Below are 21,404 nucleotides of genomic sequence, written 5' to 3'. Positions count from 1 at the left end.
TCTTTGCCCAAAATACCACCTCCTCCTACTGGAGCAGAGGGAGAGATCGCTCAAGGGCCACACCAGACTGTTCCTGGTCGTCGCTAGTCTCACCGCCTACCCGGAAGACGCACTTTGTGTTCTGCAACGTCAGTTTGAAAATCATGTGCAGAGCACCGTCATCTGAGGATGCGCCTAGCCCACCATCTCCCCACTGTTTAGAGTGAATGCCCGTTCTCACCACTGACAGCTCGCCACGGATGATGAGCCATTACCGCACGAAGCAACAGATCACCCTGGAGCTGGAGCTGCAAATGACGTCAGACCAGGTGCGAGAGCTGACTACAACGCCCACCACAAGTGAAGATGCTGTGGCCAGTTAAATTCCTGAGTGGAGCTCCACCCACTGCAACATGGTTGAAGGTGAGCTGACTATGAATCTTGGTGAATGAAAGGCAGAAGGAGATCTAATTAGACTTATATGCTAACTTGCCTCCTTTCCTCCATCCTTCTTTGAAGCCCTCTGTCACCCCTGTTCCCACATCCAGCCCAGAGAGGGCTGCAGTTCCCACTTCCTGCCCAGAAAGGGCTCCAGTTTCCATGTCCAGCCTAGAGGGGGCTCCCATTCCTGAGTTTAGCCCAGAAGAGCCTCCCATTCCCAAGTTAACCTCCTGGGGTCGACGGTGGCGCGGGCGGCCCCAATTGCATATTTTCATGACACAAGCAAAAAGAACCTAAAATGCTCGCTCATTTTTGATCGTACATATAAGAGTAATACATCATTTAAATCTGTAGAGAGTCTACTTTTATTTGAGTACACTCACAATATCAACAAAACATTATGCTTTTGCAAAACAAGGAAAATAAACAGGGTGCGCATTCAGCAGTCTCCGTCTCCACACGTACATTTTTGAAATGCGTCAGTAAAATGAACTAAAACTCAGCGAATACGTGACACACACACATGAGAGAGATATCTATAGAAAGCTTGATATTTTTACTTTTAGATGAAGCCTCTCTTGTTGAAAACAAATATTCTCTGATGAAGTAATCCGTATGAAACCAACACCATGTTCAGTCTCTCCCGTCTGCTTCATTATTTTTAATTAGATCACGCCCACCAGATGCTTTCGCTTTCATAGTGTAATCGCCACGTGAGGGCGCGCGCCAAACGTAACCGCCCACATCACCGTAAACAAAGCGCCGAGACTTTTTCTTTTCCAAGTTCATCTGGGCTACTTGTCCTTTCTGTAAGAAGATGCGCTGTGAGGAATAAGAATTCGGAGGAAGAACACGACGTGACACACGGCACGATCCATCAGAGGAGATATTTACATGAGTAAGTATTTCTTTTATTAGCCTGCTTGTGTTAGTTGTTACTGTGTTACTGTGACAGAACTTGTACACATTTTACTAGTTAGACTTTTATTTCAAACTATAATTCATGACTACAGCAAGTGAAACATTATGAAGTACGATTCATTTCATTGCATCAAAATGTCTCACGACACCAGGATGTTTTTTTAACGTTCTATACAATAGAAAACGATGCGATATAAAGGTAATAGTGTTTACACTTACGCTTAACAATAATAATATAGTTTCCCAGATATAAAACGTTTTTGTATTCTATAATACATACAAAGCATGCTTATGTTTAACATACATTGAGTGTATGTTTAGACCATGTAAGGCTGATGCCATTTGTCTGAACCGAAGGAGGGCCACAGTCTGGGAACACAAAGAACTCCTACGAGAATCAACACCAGAACTCGGTCTCACAAACCTAACTTCCTCATGCAAAGAACACACCCTGCTGAGAGAGACAGAAATATCACACCTGACAGTGGATTCCCCATATCCACTTCCTCCACCATTGCTCCCCCTAAACCCCCCTCTTTTCCTTCTGAACCTAGAACACTACAGAAATTTCCAAGAATCATTTAACTCAATCAATGTTTACAAGAATGTACCAATTCATGTTCGGTGTCATTTAAAAGGTCTCAGTGTGTCTGGTAAAATGGTCTCATTCCCATACAATAGGACAAACACCCATCAAGATTAAAAAGTATTGCGAGCAGACTACCCTCAAGTCTTTCACACAAACTACCCCCTGTATGTAAATGAGATACCTATTCCCACAGAAATCGAAGAGAAACTATCACCTCCTATTCACCACCCCCAAAAGCAATATGCTAAAACCCTTGCAATAAACAAACTACACCATTTGGTAACTTGTCTGGATATTTAAGGGAACGCAACAAAGAGTTCAAGGAATCTGTAGACAGATCTCCCACACCATTGCTGTGTGTAGCTCTCATTATCAGGTAATATTTCCAAATTCTCTCATTTTGGTATTATTGAATGTTTGTGTGATTGATCAATGTTTTATATTGCTTTCAATTTGTAGGATTTTAGTTATGCAAGACACCAGTAACATTCAAATCCCCACACTTCGAGGAAGATCAAAGATTCTTTTCTCCGAACCATTTGCCAAAAAGGCGCGAAGACATTGGCGTCAGGTAGTCTACGCTGCACTCCGTCTGTTGCCCCGCAAGGAACAAAGCGGCCATAAAAGTTAATCCCATCAGGAACCAACAGTGATTTGTGTTGGGAGACGACTCGCTAATCGCTAAGTCGTGACCAAATCTGCTGAACCTCATAAACCCCCCCCGGAATAGAGCAATCTCCAGGGATCGCCCCCCTCTGAGATTCCTCAAAGAACCAGTTTGTCCGGCTCACTCGTGACCCAAGCCACCATAAACTAAGTTAAGAATAAACAAAGGAAAATAATCGATTCCAGATTGGTCATTTTGGCACACTGAACCCTCACTGACCCCCTTTCATGCAGCGTGGGGTTTTTCCATCCTCAAAAACCCAGAACTACACTGCTGCGCAACAAACACGCTATCAAATATGATGCAAAGGAAAAGAAATAAAGAACTCTATTCCAGTCGATCGAACTATGCAAAGGATAGAGCACCCTCCTTCCTGTATGTTTAATGTTTGCCTTGTAATCGTGTGCTTTCCTATACCTTGTGTGCCTTAATTAACCAAGTTATTAAATATGTATCCCATGTGTAACGTTATATTATTATGTTGGGTGTCGTTTGAAAGATCACAACGAATGCAGTTCGTCCGAGTGAATGAGAATTTTATATTGTGTATATTTTAAGCATGGCAATAGTTTACAAAAGTTAATAGTCAAAGTTGCAGGAAAAGCTATACCCTGATAACTCACATGCCAGGAGGAGTGGCAGGAGTGCGTGACCCCGCCCCGTGGCCACACCATTGGACGACAGCTCTCGGGGTCTGCTTAGGGAGACCCCTTAAAACTTACTGACCCTAATCAGAACTTGGCTTGAATTGTGCTTGAAGTGCCGACCTGAACGGTCCGAACTGAGCGAGAAGAGTCCAAACGTCCCGAAAGGACTTGCAACTTTTCTCTGCCGAAGATCGCCTGCTTGTTCCAGCTACAAGGCATTCCTGCCCTCCAGAACTCACAAGAAACTGCAAAACTTCGCGGCCCGGTTGTAACCTCCAGCGCCCACCGAACGCCGAGCGCAACACCGGCGTAACTAGGCAACCGAGGCCGAACACTGGTACAGCAACTCCCGTTGCCCCACTTCCATCTCCGAGGAACTTCCAACGACGTCATTCCACAAGACGACTAGCAACCAACCAGAAACCTCTACCGAGACGAGCCCACCAGAGGGAATCCCCATTCCTGCACGAGCGCAAGTAGAACAAGGTCTCACATTCTTGCTGAAATCTGGTGTGATATCATTTAAGTTAGATCTCTGCTTTTGTGGTTTTCTAAGGTTGCAATTTGAGAGCTAGTAACAGTACTAGAACCATTTTGGGGTTCTTCAAATCCATAACTTTCCATCCTTGAAACCGTATGAGTGCGCGTGTGAATGTGTGTGTGTGTTTACGTTAGTAATTTAGCTTTTGTATCCTAGAGTAGTTCAATAAATCATTGTTTCATTGAGAGAAGTTGTCTTGCCTTTTATGTTCACAAAGCTTCATCTTTGCCAAGATCAAGCTACCTGGCTTTAATAAATTCCCAAATTGATAAGTCAGTTTATTTATGCTCCTGTCCATGAGCGTAACATAAACTTTGGAATTGATAAGGTATATTGACTTAACCGCTTCGGTGGACGAAGGTTGAGAAACATAAACTATTAATTCTAAGTGGATTTCCCTGAAATTTTGATTCGATTCTTTATCAGAATCAACATTTAAATTTGAGCTAATTCCTACAAATTGGATTTGAATTACTACCTTGATTACCTGATCAATAAATTGTTATGTTTGATCTTATTCTGTCATACTCTGAAATTATTTTCTTAAGTAGATTAAGTGAAGGTGTATGTTACCGCAAATCTGCGTCCAGGGTGAGTACATACTAAATCTCTGATTAGATGGAGCATGGGGCACATCAGATAAGATTCTAGATTTCTGACTAACTGCTCGACTTTAATTAAGTTGTTATGCAGTTGCATGAACTATGGGGGGCTAGACAAAATACTATTGGAATATTAGCATGGTTCGGGCATATTTCATAGTACTGGCCATAACCTCTGGTTATTGTCTTACTTTATTCAAGTTGTTATATAGTTAGATGAACTATAGGGGGCTAGATAAGACACTATTGGAGTAATAGCATACTTCATGGTGCTAGCCATAACCTCTGATTATTGTTTGAGCTTTAACTAAGTTGTTACATGGGTGACTGTAAGGGACTAAACAGAACCACTATTTAAAGAATGACAAGCATGAAGCGGTCTATTAAATAGTTAGTCATAACCTCTGATTAATGATCAGACTGGAGAGTTTGTGATCGTGGGGTACACGTACACCGGCCGGCGTGATACACCCTGAGCGACATAGATTCCTAATGAAAGAGTAAATATAAAGTAAAGAGTTGAATAGAATGATCAAACATTCATCTAAATTTAATAACAAACATCTTTCAAAACCTTTTTCATTTTTGGAGTCAGATGAATTAAAGAGATCAAACATATAAGAAAATGTATTCATTCTAATGTTGTTGCAATGCACAAAAGGAAAGACAGCAGCGCGCGAGAATCCTTCTACCGCACCATTGGCTGCCGTCGTTGGACCAGTGGGCGTCATGTTTATCAATACTCTGAACTCGAATAGATGTTTAACGTGAAAAACAATAATTATTACTTATATATAGATATAAAATGTCCTTTTTACGTTAGTACAAATGCGCGAGTCTATGGCTCCAAACTCATACACTAATATATATATATATATATATAACAGATGCTCCTGATATTAACATGTTCACAGATGTTTTTCTTATGTTGTTTGTTTTTTAGTGATCTGATACCTGCACAACAGGTGAATCCTGCTGTCTTTCAAACTGAGAGCACTGTACTAAGATCAGGTGTTCAACTACACATATTCTAGTTCCTTGACTACTGATGATGAGTTTAGAGATATCAGGTATGATTTACTTTTTTCACTTGTTGAACAGAATTCAGTAAACAGTTTTCAGAAACTACACAAAGTCTGTTCACATCTCTGTGGTTAGATCAGGGTGTTCAATTGTGTGTATTTGACCTTCATTATGTATATTTTGATGATACTGTGTTGTAAATAAAATACAAACCATTCTCTGAATCTCTCATTGTTTCTTACCTGACAGCCACAGTCTCATTGATGGGCCATTAGGGAGGGCTCTTTGTCTCTCAGGTGTGAATTGCTAAATATTCATGGGTCATTGCCACTCCTTCGCATATTGTGAACGAGATGATTTTCACATCATTTTGTAGAAAAAACTCTAGCCCACCACATCCAGTTGTCAAAAGTCTTGTGGACTAATGTTCTGAATGTGTTTCATGGCCTTATTTCAGTGACTTAAAAATGTTAGTTTTTCACTAACCACGCATAAACGTTGTTTTCTCAAAAACACAAACATGTACATTAATGTTGCTTACATATTATTGTAGCCTAGTTTGTGCTGATTACAGTGTAGCCAGACTTTAGCCATGAATATGTTTTTAAGATACTGAAAAAAGCACAAATGTCAGGGCATGTCAAAACTTCTCCAGGGCCCCAAAACACCCTCAGACCCCAGAGGGTTAAACCCTGAGAAAGACTCTGTCCAGCCCAGAAAGGGCTCCAGTTTCCAAATGTAATACAAAGACAGACTCTGTTCCTAAGGGCATCCCTCAGAGCCCGGAGGCTCACAAATGCCTGCCCTCCCACCCACTCCTGCCTCCTCCTCCAATGTCGTCTGGCAGACCCTCTGTGAATGAACACTCATCCTCCTGTCATTGTGTGCATTATTAGTGTCCTTATATATTGTCTTTTTTATTGTATTCTGTTTTATGCATGAGTTATGATAGATCGCTAATTAATATAACCTCACCTATACCATGTTTGGTGTCTACAAATTCAACTTTTGATGAGCTAAATGAGAGTGTATATTATATGTTGATACTTGTGCAACATGTTTTTCTATGTGTTCTAAGAATTTGTAATAGTTTCTGCATGAACACCCAAGCCCGTTACCAGTCACCATTGGCTCTTTTATCCACCAGAGATGGACTCCACAGAACTTAAAAGGCCTCACATCAGTGACCTGCTGTGCTCTTTAGTCTCTTTGCTTGTCTTTCATCACCTTCCCATTTTCTGGTTGCTAAATCCCTGTCAGGGTCATGGACTATTCTGTGTGTTGTTCTTAGTTTTCCCTTGTGTTTTCCTATGCCCATATTTGGTTTTCCTGTTCCTGTTCCTGTTCCCATTGTGTCCTAATTGATTTCCAGGTATGTCTCATCTTCCTCCCCCATTAAGTTGTACACTTAAAGAATGTTTTGTTCAGAGTTTCTTTGTCCGCTGTTAAATGTCTTTTGTTGCCTGTTTCTCTGTGCCTCCTGAGTTTTTGTGTCTGACTGTCTCGTTTATGATTATTCTACGTCTATGCGTCTCTTCATTCCACCGTGACAGAACAGCGGACCTTGAAAAATGACCTGGGCTGAGGGCTTCCTCCTTGAATTCCGGCAGGAAGGAAAATCTTTGGAGCAGTATGTACACAATAAAATTCCCAGAGTAAAATTAACTCTATTCAGAGAACATTTGGTCCCTCTCTAAATAGAGTTAAAGTTAATGAGATGATTAAGTGATCAATCAAATGATGATTGTGCATTAGTGATGAACACCTGCTGTTAACAAACAGAATCACTGAAGAAAAGACAAACACAAGAACTACAACTGATTTCAGACACATACTAAATCAACTGAAATAAAAGATATTAAATCTCTCAAAATCTGAATAAACAACTCCACAAACAGCATCACCAGCTTCAGTCATTACTAAGCAGACTGACTTTATTGTAATAATAATAAAACATAATGCCACCATAATTGTGGTCAAGGTTTGCTTTAGTTTGTCTCTTGACCCTTTTAGCAACTTGCAATCATTTTGCTTCTAAGCAATTGTAATGCTGCTTTACAGCAAGCCTATATGTATTGCTGAATCAAATATTTAAAGCAACAGATTGTTTTACTCTTTTTGCTTATAGCTCATTTGTGCGAACATTACAAAGCAATTTTTCTCCTTGGTTTATTGATGGGCATATTGTTGAAAAAAAGGTTAAGCAATCACCAACATATTGCTTTAATTTAAAACATAAAGAGCTGCATCTGCTCAGGATTTTAGACATGAACACTTATCATATGATCCTCAACAGTGGTGACAATAATTAGTCATACGGCAGTGCATTATGGGAGTTTTTACTATGTTGTTACCCAGCATGCATTGCAGCATGAAAAGTTTTGTTGATTGTCACCATTGTTGAGATTCATATGCTGGTACTTGATGTCTGTGTGTCTCTAAGTAATTGTGGAATTTATTTATGCTTTACTTGAACCTAAAATAATTATTTACTGCTTGAACTGCTGTTTTTTTTTTTGCTTGCTGAAGTTTCAGAGTTTGTTGTGGTGAATCTAAAAGTACAAATTTAAAAAAAAAGTTACCATTGATGTAATCAAATCAACTCACAATAAACAGGTAACATGCGCTTAGTATAAAGCACCAACCACTCTGTTTTACAACATCACATACACAGTTAAACAGAGATCTGACCCAAGAAGTCAAGGGTCAAGAGCTAAACTAAAGCAAATGCTGATCTCCATGATGGTGGCATCATTTTAACCACTAAAACATCAAAATTTGATCCTCTGTAAATCTTAATAAGAGCTTCTGTAGACGTGTGACAGAAATAAAGTCAGTCTGGTTAATAATGAGTGAAGCTGGTGATGCTGTTTGTGGAGTTGTTTAAGCATCACCTGCTGAGATCTTGAGTGATTTAATTATTTATTTTTTTTAGGTTGATTTAATCTGTGGCTGAAATCAGTTGTAGTTCTTCTGTTTGTCTTTTCTTCAGTGATTCTGCTTGTTAACAGCAGCTGTTCATCACTAATGCTCAATCACCTTTTAATTGATCACTTAATTATCTCATTAACTTTAACTCTGCTTCAGTGTTAATTTAACTCTATTTAGAGAGGGACCAAATGTTCTCTGAATAGAGTTGATTTTACTCTGGTGATTTTACTGTGTAGAGGAGTTCCTGAGCCTCTTACACCTGGTGAGATGGAACGATTCCATGATCAACGCTTGCTTCCGGATGGGACTAGATAATGATTATTTGTTTTGTCCTGACGATTGCCGCAAACCCGTAGCGGATTTTATTAATTATGTCTTTGATCTAAGTAATTCTGAGTTTTTTGTTGATGTGGAGGATCCTAATCCTCCTTTCATCTGAAAGCATGCGCATGCTCCATCTCACCACCAGCCAGCACCCTCCACATACAGCTCCAACGAGCCCGCTCTCTCCATTCCTCCCACGTCGTCCAAAGCTCCTCATTCGGCCTCAGCACAGAACCTGCCCAAACTGTCTGCTCCTCCATGGCTCCCCAAGCTCCCTGACCCGCCCTGGTGGACCTCCACAGCGAAGGCAATCCACGTATCATACATTCAACTTAATGAAATAGAGGTTTAAGAGTATAAGCTGTAGGCCCCGTTGTAAAATGGTGCTGATGGTTTCACTCAGGTGGTTAACTGACTCTTTTCATAGCTACATTCCCTGTTTCTTTAATAGTTTCATTCATTCAGTCTCATTTACTTGTATGAGTGATTGTGTTTGTTTGTTAGACTAGTTTGTGTTAGTGTTTAGTTAATAAAAGACTTGTGCACTAATTACATGGGTTTCTGATTGTGTCACTGCTTATGAATATTGTTCCATTTTATGATCTGATCTAGCTACATGTCCTAATGCATCAGTACTGTAAGCCAAGAAAATATCCTTTCTTAGAGTTGATATGAAATTACACTGAATGTTCACTGGACAAACACACATTAGTTGATAATAATTTAATTCTGCTACAGTTACTACTGGTAGCTGACATAAATAACTGTAATGAATTATAATTGAGGGCAATATCATCCAACTCATGAAAAGCAGAGGGCACGCTGTGGAGAGAAGAGGCCTGGTGATCCATCCTGAACATCCTTGGCTGGCAGCTAGCCCAGGTGACATCCTTGACTCAACAAAGCTTCTTGAGATCAAACATCCCTTCAAGACATCCATGTCACTTACTTAGGGTTTTTGAATTGACAAATGGTGACTTGGTCAGAAGCTTAGGTGATGGGCAGTATGTTATCCTTCCAAATGGAAAGGATGGATATTACCTCCAAGTGAAAGAAAAAAAGAAAAACCTACATACATGTAGATGACAACCTAAATCATAGCATGTGATGACTGCCCAGACCCCTAAAAAATAATTCTTAAACAAAACGAAACTAAAAGCAATGTGCTTGAAAAATCAAATCAGTTCCATACTGTGTTGTATACAACAAAAATTTCTCAAAAGCAATCCTGCCTGAAGCTCCCCAAACCTTCTGGAGACCTTGTCATTGGTTGACGTGTTTCTCATCTCCTGTCTAAATCTTACAACAAGATCCATTTTGGAATCTGATGCATCCAGACCACATTGCTTGCAAAGCCACTGCTCCACATCCATACAAGGTTGCAAGAAAAAATAACCCAAAAGATTGATTTGTTTGTGTAAAAAACAAAACAAGAAAATAAACTTAAAGGGGCAGAGGTGGGTAATCCAAGTGCCATGAGTAAAAGTCCTCCCCAGTATTTTGTTCCAATCACCTGGATTTGCTAATTAGCACAGTTTTTCAGCCAGGAGGTCCGAGATTGGACCAAGTCATTCCTTTTGAGTCTCAAACAAGTCTCAAGTAAAATCCCAAGCTCCTAAAGAGTTAAAGTTAATGAGATAATTGAATGATGATTGTGCATTAGTGATGAACACCTGCTGTTAACAAGCAGCATCATTGAAGAAAAGACAAACACAAGAACTACAACTGACTTGAATCAACTGAACAAAACATTTCATCTCTCAAAATCTGATTAAACATCTCCACAAACAGCATCACCAGCTTCACTCATTACTAACCAAACTGACTTTATTTCATGTCTGCAGAATCTCTTATTGAGAATTAACAGAGGTTTAGATGTTGATTTTTTATTGGTCAAGAAAAGAAAAGAAAAAAAAAACAGTGCCACCATAATTGTGGTCAAGGGTTGCGTTAGTTTGTCTCTTGACTCTTGGAGTAATTTAAAGTAATTTCAATACTGTTTTATGGCAAACATTTGTGCATTGCTGAATCAAAAGCTTGCAGCAGCAGATTAGCTCACACTCTCTCCATAGAACTCATTTGGATGAGCATCATGAAGAGGTTTCTCTCTTTGATTTGCTGAATGACAAGTAGCTATTGTAGAGCTGCAATTAAAAAAATCCTCTTAAACAAATGTCACTGTAATGATTAAATATTGGAAGAAACAAATTGCATTAGCTCAGGCTTTAAGACATGAACACTTATCATATGCTCCTCAACAGTGGTGACAAGTGGAGTTTTTACTATGCTGTTACCCAGCATGAAGTGTTTTGTTGATTGGCACCATTGTTGTGATTCATATGCTGGTTCTTGATGTCTGTGTGTGTCAAAGTTGTACAGATGTTAAAAATGTTTGTATGCATTATACAGGTTTTAATTGAATTCACTGTAACTGTTAGAAGAACACTATGCTTGCATGCTGTAGTTTTGCAGATTTGATAGTGCAAAACCTAAATAAATAATAAGAAAATAAAGTTATTTTGGGCGTGTCCAGGTATGCTCATGATGACCAGCTCACCACATAAAAACAGCTATTAGCTGCTAAAGGTACAGCTCTGATCTCACTACTTTACAACACTTTGCACATCGTAACAGCAAGATCTAACCCAGGAGACAATGGTCAAGAGCCCAACTAAAGCAAATACTGATCTCCCCAATGGTAGCATCATTTTAACCAATAAAACAACAACATCTGATCCTCTGTAATAACAGCAGATGTTCATCACTAATGCTCAATCATCATTCAATTATCTCATTAACTTTAACTCTTTAGGGGCTTGAGACTTGACTTGGTCCAATCTCGGACCTCCTGGCTGAAAAACTGTGCTAATTAGCAAATCCAGGTGATTGGAACAAAATACTGGGGAGGACTTTTACTCATGGCACTTGGATTACCCACCTCTGTAAAGGGGTCATCGGATGCTAATGTAACCCCGACTTCGACTCTTATGTCAGGGCTGTATGATCTATACTAGCTGTCTAGGTTTATCAGAGGAGCTTCGTTTTTTTTTTCCTGTATGTGGACCACAAAGATATTAAATAAAAAGTTTTGAATATCAGAATTCTAGGGGGGAAAATAAAAAAAATTAACACCATACACAAAACTTGTTAACCAGGAAAATATATTTTAAGCAATTAGTTGAAGTGCTTTTGTTTCCTGGCAATTTGGAAAAAACAGAGTGAGTAGACAATAGTATACAATAGACAATCCCCAACAACAATTTCACTTGAAAAAAATTGAAATGGAGATGGAAAGTTCAAAAATTCAAATAAATTCAAAGTTCCTTGGAAAAAAATAATTTCAGTTCCGTGTGATATGTGTTACAAGCAATGTCTCAGTCCTACCGCTCCCTTAGGAATGGCATTCAGTTAAACAAAGATGGATGAGTGAAGAACTGAAGAGTTGAAAAACGAAGATGAGGTGGATAACTGAAGAGTTGATGCAGCTAGTAGGATGTCTACCGGGAAGAACTCACTCCTGGAGAAACCATTCGAAGAACTCAAGTTCCATTTGCATCATCCAATGAATAAGCCAAGGAAAGAAACCAGTCTGCAACAATTGTACATCTCAAATTAATAACATCAACAACATCAGAACATTTAAACCATTCTTAATGAGAGATATCATGTATTTTGTACATTTGTATGCATGTTTTATCCCTTTCTATAATACAAAATATAGTTTGGGAAAATAAATCTGCTTTAAACTCCTTTTTTTCTTCACACATTGTGACAAAACACTTAAATTAAAATACATAAATCAAATAAACAAAATTAGTTGCATATTACGTCGTTAACAGTTCCACCAACATGTGGACAAAAAAAAAAATACGACTCACATGAGGCATCAGACACCGCGTGCTCATGATTAGCAAAGCTAGCAGAGCTGTGCATAGCCGCTCTTTTCAACTTTACATCGGTTACACACCAATTTAACTGTATTTCCTTCAGTACGATAACATTCTGACTGGTATTTTTCCAGATAATACTATAATGACAACAAATTAGATATATTTATGCATAATTGACTCACCAGAATGTCGTGGAAAACAAAGAACCACAGAAACAATGAGTGAAGTATTTGCTTCAACTTCGGCAACTCTCACTTGGATACTGCATGTAACAGTGAAGCATATATTCAAGGGAAATTCTTTAAGACAGAAATACAAATCTTTTACAGAGAAAATAAGACTCTCAAATGCGGTGTGTAGTCTCTCATCACAGTCACTTAATCTGCTACTGCTGTGCACTCGCTACCCCACCCTCTTAATGGGGAAATACTGAATTCCCCACTAGAAATTTTACGTTCCCAGAACGTCCTCAGAACGTCCCCACTGGTGTCAAGGACGTCCCCATAATGTTCTGAGATGGCCACGATGTGGAGTTCTTTAAAGGTTTGGGGAACGTTATTTGGAGGACCTTCACAGAACATTCAGGACGTTCTTGGGACGTTTAGAGGACCATATTATATTTGGAAATGTGACGTCCCCCAAACCTTGTCAGAACGTCCACGCTGGTGTCAAGGACGTCACCTAGTAACGTTCCCAGGACGTTCCGAGACGGTCATGATGTGGAGTTCTTTAAAGGGTTAGGGGATGTTATTTGGAGGACATTCACAGAACATTCAGGGCGTTAATGGTTCGGATCTATATTTTATAACTTGAGCTAATGAAAAATAAATAATTTGCACTAAACAATATTTCTATGAAAACTGTTTTATTAAACCTGGCATGAAAGTATATTTTTCTTGTTGAAGAAAGTCAATTAATTTAAATTCTAGTTTTGATCTAAATAAAAAGATACAGATTTAATCAAAACAAAATTTCCCATTTAAGAAATAAGATTATAAATTATTTAGAATTACTGCAACTGACATCCAGTCACAGACGAAATCAACTGAAATAAAAGACATTAAATTTCTTAAGATCTCAGCAAAGGAGACTTAAACAACTCCACAAACAGTTTGACTTTATTTGTCATGCAGAAGTTCTTACTGAGAATTAACAGAGGTTTATTTTCACAGTTTTAGTGAATTCAATTTGAAGGTTACCATTTTGGTGAATAGTGTTTGCTTTAGTTGGTCACTTGGTTGTTGACATTATACCATCGCTATACTTTTTTCTTTTGCTGCTGCAATTCTGTGTTGAGAAAGCACATTATGATAGCAGAGCAAACTAAGATAAAATTCAATCAGGTAATGTTGGCCTCTCAATGCTGGTGAAATCTTTATATAGTGGCTTGACTCATTGATTGTTGCATTGTTTATTACAGTAGCTCGTCGGTGTACTGAATGTGTTTTTGACCATGTTAACATATTTGTTTTGTGCACGAAGAAGATTGAATTGTGGCACACATAGACATGAAGAATCGGCGTAAGAATCTCAACAATGGTGACAATCAACAAAATATTCAGATAAACAGATCTGTGAACATCATAAAAAACAAGCTACTAATAAGTTGCAACACAAATAGCAAAAATTAAAGCAAATAGTAAAAAGAAAAGAAAATGCTAAGACATGCATTCTGGGAGCCATTATTGAGTTTTGATTGGAGTTCCCAGAATGCACTGCAGCATGAAGCTTTTTGTTTATTGTCACCATCATTGAGCTTCATATGCTGATTCTTGATGATTGTGTGTGGTTAAACAGAACAGATGTTCAAATTAAAACATTACTTTTATGAACAATATAAAGTTATTTTTACAATCAAATGCTCACAGGCTCAGGTTTTGGATGAGATCAGCATGTCAGGCCAGTACATGACTACATTACTGTTAATAACCAGCTAACACTACCTGATCATGTTTTCTTTTAGCTTTTTTACCATAACAAATGTGTTTTGCAAACACAGAGTTACAGCAGCCAGAGAAAAGCTAACATTAAAAAGTCAAGGGTGAAGAGCCCAACTAAAGCACACACTGACCACATTAATGGTGACTTCAAACAAACCATTCAACATCTAAACCTCTGTTCTCAATAAAAACTTTTTTAGACATATGACAGAAATAAAGTCAAACTGGTTAGTAATGAGTGAAGCTGCTGATGCTGTTTGTGGAGTTGTTTAATCCTCCTCTGCTGAGATCTTGAGAGATTTCATCTTTTATTTCAGTTGATTTCATCTAAGGCTGTGACTGGAAGTCAGTTGTAGTAATTATAAATTGTTTTAATAAATTATTTCTTAAATGGGAATTTTTGTTTTGATTAAATCTATATCTTCTTGTTTAGATCAAAACTAGAATTTAAATTAATTGACAAGAAAAATATACTTTCGTGCCAGGTTTTATAAAATAATTTTCATAGAAATTTTGTTTAGTGCAATTTATTTATTTTCATTGGCTCAAATTATAAAATATAAATGTAAATCATTACCTTAAATTTTTTTAATTGGATGAATTTAAACATTTTTTCAATCTATTTTTTTTTAATTGGATGAATGAAAACATTTTTTTCAATCTAATTTTTTTTTTTATTGGATAAATGAAAACATTTTTTCAGTGTGTTAACGTCCTAAATGTCCTCTTTGTAACGTTGTTATGTGACCACAGAATAACCAATAGAGAACGTCCTCCTAAAGTCGTATTGTGAACGTTATTGTATGACTAAAAGAGGACCATGTGAGAACGTTCTGTTAATGTCCCAAATGTCATCTTTGTAACGTTCTTATGTGGCCAAAAAATAACTAAAATGGAACGTCCCCCTAAAGTCGTATAACGAACATTGAGTACCAGCACTTTCGTAACCAAAAGAGGACGTTTTAGGAACGTCTCCAATGTTCTGTAAAGGTTAGGGACATTCATCACCTTTAGAGAACTTTTAGGGAACGTTGTGAGAACGTTTCCTCCTAAGTGGGTAGACAGCTGCGTTGACCTTGGACCTCGGAAAACACAGTGGATCAACACCAGCAGATGACATGGCACCCCAAACCATCACTGACTGTGGAAATTTTACACTGGACCTCAAGCAACGTGGATTCTGTGCCTCTCCTCTCTTCCTCCAGACTCTGAGACCCTGATTTCCAAAGGAAATGCAAAATTTATTTTCATTTGAGAACATAACTTTGGACCACTCAGCAGCAGTCCAGTCCTTTTTGTCTTTAGCCCAGGCGAGACGCTTCTGACGCTGTCTGTTGTTCAAAAGTGGCTTGACACAAGGAATGCGACAGCTGAAACCCATGTCTTGTATACGTCTGTGCGTCGTGGTTCTTGAAGCACTGACTCCAGCTGCAGTCCACTCTTTGTCAGTCTCCCCCACATTTTTGAATGGGTTTTGTTTCACAATTCTCTCCAGGGTGCGGTTATCCCTATTGCTTGTACACTTTTTTCTACCACATCTTTTCTTCCCTTTGCTTCTCTATTAATGTGCTTGGACACAGAGCTCTGTGAACAGCCAGACTCTTTTGCAATGACCTTTTGTGTCTTGCCCTCCTTGTGCAAGGTGTCAATGGTCGTCTTTTGGACAACTGTCAAATCAGCAGTCTTCCCCATAATTGTGTAGTTACAGATCTACAGTAGTCAACATTTGAAGTGGATCAAAACCTTTCGTCAAAGTTGTCCTAAAACCAAAACAATACCCGTTCTTGTCTTAGGACAACTTTGATTAACTTTTTTTTGATCCACTTCAAATGTTGACTACTATAGACTGAGAGACCATTTAAAGGCCTTTGCAGGTGTTTTGATTAATTAGCTGATTAGAGTGTGGCACCAGGTGTCTTCAATACTGAACATTGTCACAATATTCTAATTTTCTGAGATACTGAATTTGGGGTTTTCATTAGTTGTTCATTATTCTAATTATATGACCAACACCTGTATATTTTAAAAAAGTATTTAAAAATATATATTTACCTCTGTATATTTCAGTCCAAAAAATGCATTTTTTGCCACATAAAAACATTTAGAAATATATTTTAGTATGTAATGTTTGATGCAAAATATATTTACTATTCCAAAAATATATTTCATTGAGCTTCACTGTTTGCAACATATATTTAGCATATATTTCAAATATATTTTGGCCACAAAAAATATAATTTTTTGCCATATGGGAAAAAACTCCATCAAATTAACCATCTAACATTATATTTCTTCTGTAGATTTCTCAACCTGAATCCCGAACTTATATGGTCCATGAGAGGGACTCTGATAAAAACATTATTAAAAGATATCAAGCCATCAGCAGCGACTACAGCAACTCCGGATATGATCGTGGACTCCTGAACCCCAACAGCTTTCATTGTGAAGAAAGTCGTAAGGCAACTTTCACACTGACCAATGCTGCACCTATAGATGCAGGCTTTAACCGTATCCACTGGAAGAACTGGGAGAGTGCGCTGAGGAGTTTCTTAAGAAGCAGGCTTGACGGTGATGGTGGTTCTGCAGCAGTCTTCACTGTCACAGGTACAGTATGAAGGATTACAAATTTAAGAATCTGTTTAAAATATGCTGATCCTATGCATATTTGTTATAGGTTCCAATATAACAACATGAACTGAAAAAGTTATGTATATTGTGACAGTCTAAGAGCAGGCAGCCCAGGCCCTGAGACAGTAACCTCTCAGTTCCTGAGCATCTGGCAGGTTTCCCAAGTTAAGTGTGAATTCTAATCTCAAGGTACAACTGTGCCTTTTGTTTAAGCACCTATGCATTTGAATGACACTTGTATGCTAAATAGATCAAGGCTGGGAAAAATCTTTAACTGAGCTGTTTTCCTGTACCACATTTGCATGCTTTGTTTAGATTGATTCCACCTCTATGTACTCCTCCCCCTTCAAACCTATATACTCTGCTGTGCTGAGCTTTGAGAAGACCACTTTTTGAAGACTGCAGCGCAGAGCAGCGAGTATCTGAATAAAGAGAAACTTCTGCTTCAAGATATCCAAAAACGTCTCCTGGTCTCTAAGAAAAAATTCACAACAAGTACCTGGTGACGATGCACAGATACCACAGCGGGGAACCTCTGAAGACCCAGAAAGAGTGACGGTGCCCTCTCACATCTGGACAGCCGTCTGTTATAAACACCACCTTAATGACTCAAAGTCATTTTCCTTCGGTTATATTGGGAAAAACCAGCCAGAAGGTGACATAAGCCTGATGAGAGTCTCAGACCTGGATGATCAACTCAGCAGACTCTATAGTGAGCTGTTAAAAACTCCTCAGTTAATTAGGATTTTTGTTGATAATTGTTTTGATGACAGTAAAAAATTAAATGAAATTCAGGGTGTATTTGACAAATTAATAAATCTGCTAGCGAACCAAGGAGACCAGATGGCCACAGATGTGAAGAACATGTCTCACACGCTGAAAAAGGTCGTCAGAAGTTCCCTGCACCCATACTTAACAGTTAGTGGGTACTGGTGCAGGAATAATCACCCTTGTGGCACATATGGTAAGGACTACTACTGGTGCTGGACCACTTCTAGTTTCTTATACTTTTTCAGCAGATGGGACTACTGCAGCCCTCCACTGGAGGGAAGTAGAGCTAAAAATGGGCAGTACTGCCAAAGCAACTACGCCTGTAGCACATATGGTAAAGGATATAAGTGGTGCTACACTGAAAATGGCAGTAGTGAGTTGTGCTGTACTTCTGATGACTGTCACTCAGCTGTGTATGACAAGACCTGCTGGAAAAATCACCCCTGTGGATTCCATGGCTATAATTACCTGTGGTGCTATACTGATAAAAAAGCCAAGTGGCAATACTGTTGCAAAGACTGTGGTCAGTAGATTTACAGTAGGGATAAAGTATTACTTTGAGTTTTTTTGTGATTGTACATGGAGCACTTACTAACCTAGAATCAAAAATACAATAATACAAACAAAAAGTTAAAGCTCTTTGTTGAAGGATCCATGAATTCTTCATAGCAACCTGTGTGTGTTCCTAAAAGAGAGGAACCATACACAGCAAAATCCCCAGTGTTAATTTAACACTCTGAGTGTGGACACATATAGACACTGAAGTAGTGTTGAAGTTAACGAGATAATTAGGTGATTAACAAAGTGATGATTGATCATTATTGAAGACACCTGATGTTAATAAGCAGAATCACCAAAGGAGAAAAACAAATTTTTTAAGCAACCATTATAGTGGTCAGTGTTTGCATTAGTTGGGCTCTTGACCCTTAAATCTTTAATACTAGATTTTGTTTGGCTGCTGTATTTGAGTTGAAACAGCCAGACAAGACAAAAGCTCAAGTCACCAAGTGATTATGTTTTAACATATTCATTGTTTGACATAAATCACCTAGAGTCTAATCTCTAAGTTAGGTTTTTCTTTTTTGCTTATTGTAATAGCCTTGACAATCCACAGAAGATCCAGCACTTCCTATACATTTTGAAAAGATTTTTTTTACAACCTGTTTTTTAAAAAAAAAGAAAGTGCTTCGCCTGACACACATAGACATCAAGAACCAGCCCATGAATCTCAACAATGGTGACAAACGGCATATTCAGATAAACAGATCAACTCTGAACTCTCATAATTTATTCATGCCGCAATGCATGATGGGAGTCATGGATGAGTTCTGATTGGCTACAACACGCTTTTTGATGGTCACCGTTGTTGTGATTCTCACACTGATTCTTCATGTCTGTGTGTCTAAATTAAGATCAACTTTTTTTCATCATCTGTCTGATTATGGCAAAACTGATTGATCTTTTGTTCACAGTTTTTTTTGTAATCTGTAAGGAAATTCTATGTCAAATACTCAAGTCACTATAAGATGATTAAGTCAAGCACAGTCAACACCATCTTATTGACTTTTGCTCTTTGCTTGTCTGGTTGTTATAACTCAGTAATTACAGCCAAACAAGACCTAATATTGATGATTTAAGGGTCAAGAGCCCAACTAATGCAAACATTGACCACTATAATGGTTGCTTAAAAATTTTGTTTTTCTCCTTCGGTGATTCTGCTTATTAACATCAGGTGTCTTCAATAATGATCAATCATCACTTTGTTAATCACCTAATTATCTCATTAACTTCAACACTGCTTCAGTGTTTATATGTGTCCACACTCAGAGTGTTAAATTAACACTGGGGATTTTGCTGTGTATATTTGTATTGTTTTCTTTTCTTTTTTTATATTCTTTCATTCAGCCATTAATTTATAATAATTTCTCATTTATTATTCCATTTAATCATATGATCATTTATTTTTAACCATTTAAGCCATTTATATACTTATTTAATTGATTTATTCATTAATTAATTGATTAGTCATTTATATTGTATTATTTTATTTTGTTATTTTTTCCATTGTTGTGTAATGTTATAATTGCATGGTTTCAAAGAACATTTGTCTTAATGAGTGAATGAGAGAATGTCTCATTTAAAGGTTTTTAATGTCACAGGACAATGTTGTGAAACAATACTTTTCCATTGCTGTTGCTTGCATTATAATAAAAACTTGCTGGATTTGTGATGGTCAGAAAAAGTCTGAGCATTGAAACATACACAACTAAGATTATTCAATAAACTCTGCTTACACATGTAATATATTGTGTCTGTTTCATTTATACACATAGCTGGAGGACAGAGAGTCCACAAGTGAGACTTAGAGAAATCATAATTCATAAATGTTCCAGGAAGACTATTATATAGAGGAAGGCCTTGTTCAGACTGTCAGTCAAATCTGATTTTGTGCATATCCAAATGGAATCCGATTATATTTAGAAAGTGTGAACTGCACTGTTAAAAAAATAAATAAATAAAATAATTTTACGGAAAATAACTGATTTTTTCCTTTATTTTGAATTACAGTCAAAACTCTGTAAAATTTTCTCTAAATTAAAAACTTGGCTGTTATTTTAAGTATTATGGGATTAATAACAAATTACAGTAATTTACATTTTTTATACAGAAAAACTTCTATATTTTATACAGTATGTTTTCAGTTTTCTTAAATTACAAACAAATGTATGTAAAATTACAAAACAAATCTGTAATTAATACAATAACAAATCAGTTAGATGATAAAACGGTCAAATGACTGGCAGCAAAGGGTGCAAAATCCTTAAAATTAAAGTAAAATCTCTTTATATAGATACACAGCAAAAAGCCCAGAGTTAAATTAACTGTCTTAGGAGTTTATCCATAGACTAGGAGTATAGACTCCACACTGTGGAGTTAAATATGCTTTAATCAGTGTTTTATGATAAATGTGAGTCAACTACTTTGTGACTACTGTAAAACACAGATTTGTGAGTATTATTGGACTTGAGGATGTTACAATAAACCCAAAACACACGTGATCGTTGTAATGTGGTGAATCTGGCCAATTGTGAAACAGTCATGTGGTCATCAGAGCTCCTGCAGCCGCTCTGAAGAAACTGCACCGGCTGAGTCAGTCGGCTGCTCTCGAATCGCTATTGTGGTACTTTGTTTCCACATGTGACAGTCACAAGTCGGACAAAATTTCTAACCAGCATACACTGCTTCAAGTCAGAATCTGACTGAGCTGCGCAGCGCTGCGTTAAATTGAACACACCTTATATCTTTACAGAAGCAGTCTGGAGAGCCGCATCAGAAACATGTGCGTCGCTGCTGGTCTAAACATAACACCAGCTGTTACACACTGCAGATGCGTGCAGCGTACAGTCTAAGCACTAATATCACACTCTTAAAACAGATGTGTTAAAAACAACACAACCTGTGTTAAATCTTAACACACTTGTGTGTTAAATTAAGGACAACACATTTTGT

The 21,404-nt window shown here is 37.8% G+C and overlaps 1 protein-coding gene across 1 annotated transcript; it reads left to right on the top strand.

The window, feature by feature from the left end:
* The first annotated feature begins 206 nt into the window (after positions 1-206).
* Positions 207-18,425, top strand: LOC127161227 (uncharacterized). The gene is made up of 6 exons (XM_051103870.1): positions 207-339; positions 8,578-8,603; positions 8,811-8,972; positions 16,796-17,104; positions 17,279-17,292; positions 17,603-18,425. Exons 1-6 carry the CDS (start codon positions 207-209, stop codon positions 18,423-18,425), a joined length of 1,467 nt encoding a protein of 488 aa, XP_050959827.1.
* Positions 18,426-21,404: the final 2,979 nt, after the last annotated feature.

The sequence above is a fragment of the Labeo rohita genome, unplaced genomic scaffold, assembly GCF_022985175.1.
Source record: "Labeo rohita strain BAU-BD-2019 unplaced genomic scaffold, IGBB_LRoh.1.0 scaffold_595, whole genome shotgun sequence".
NCBI lineage: Eukaryota > Metazoa > Chordata > Actinopteri > Cypriniformes > Cyprinidae > Labeo > Labeo rohita.
The sequence above is the reverse complement of the archived record's forward strand: the minus strand, read 5'-3'. Positions and strand labels throughout refer to the sequence as shown.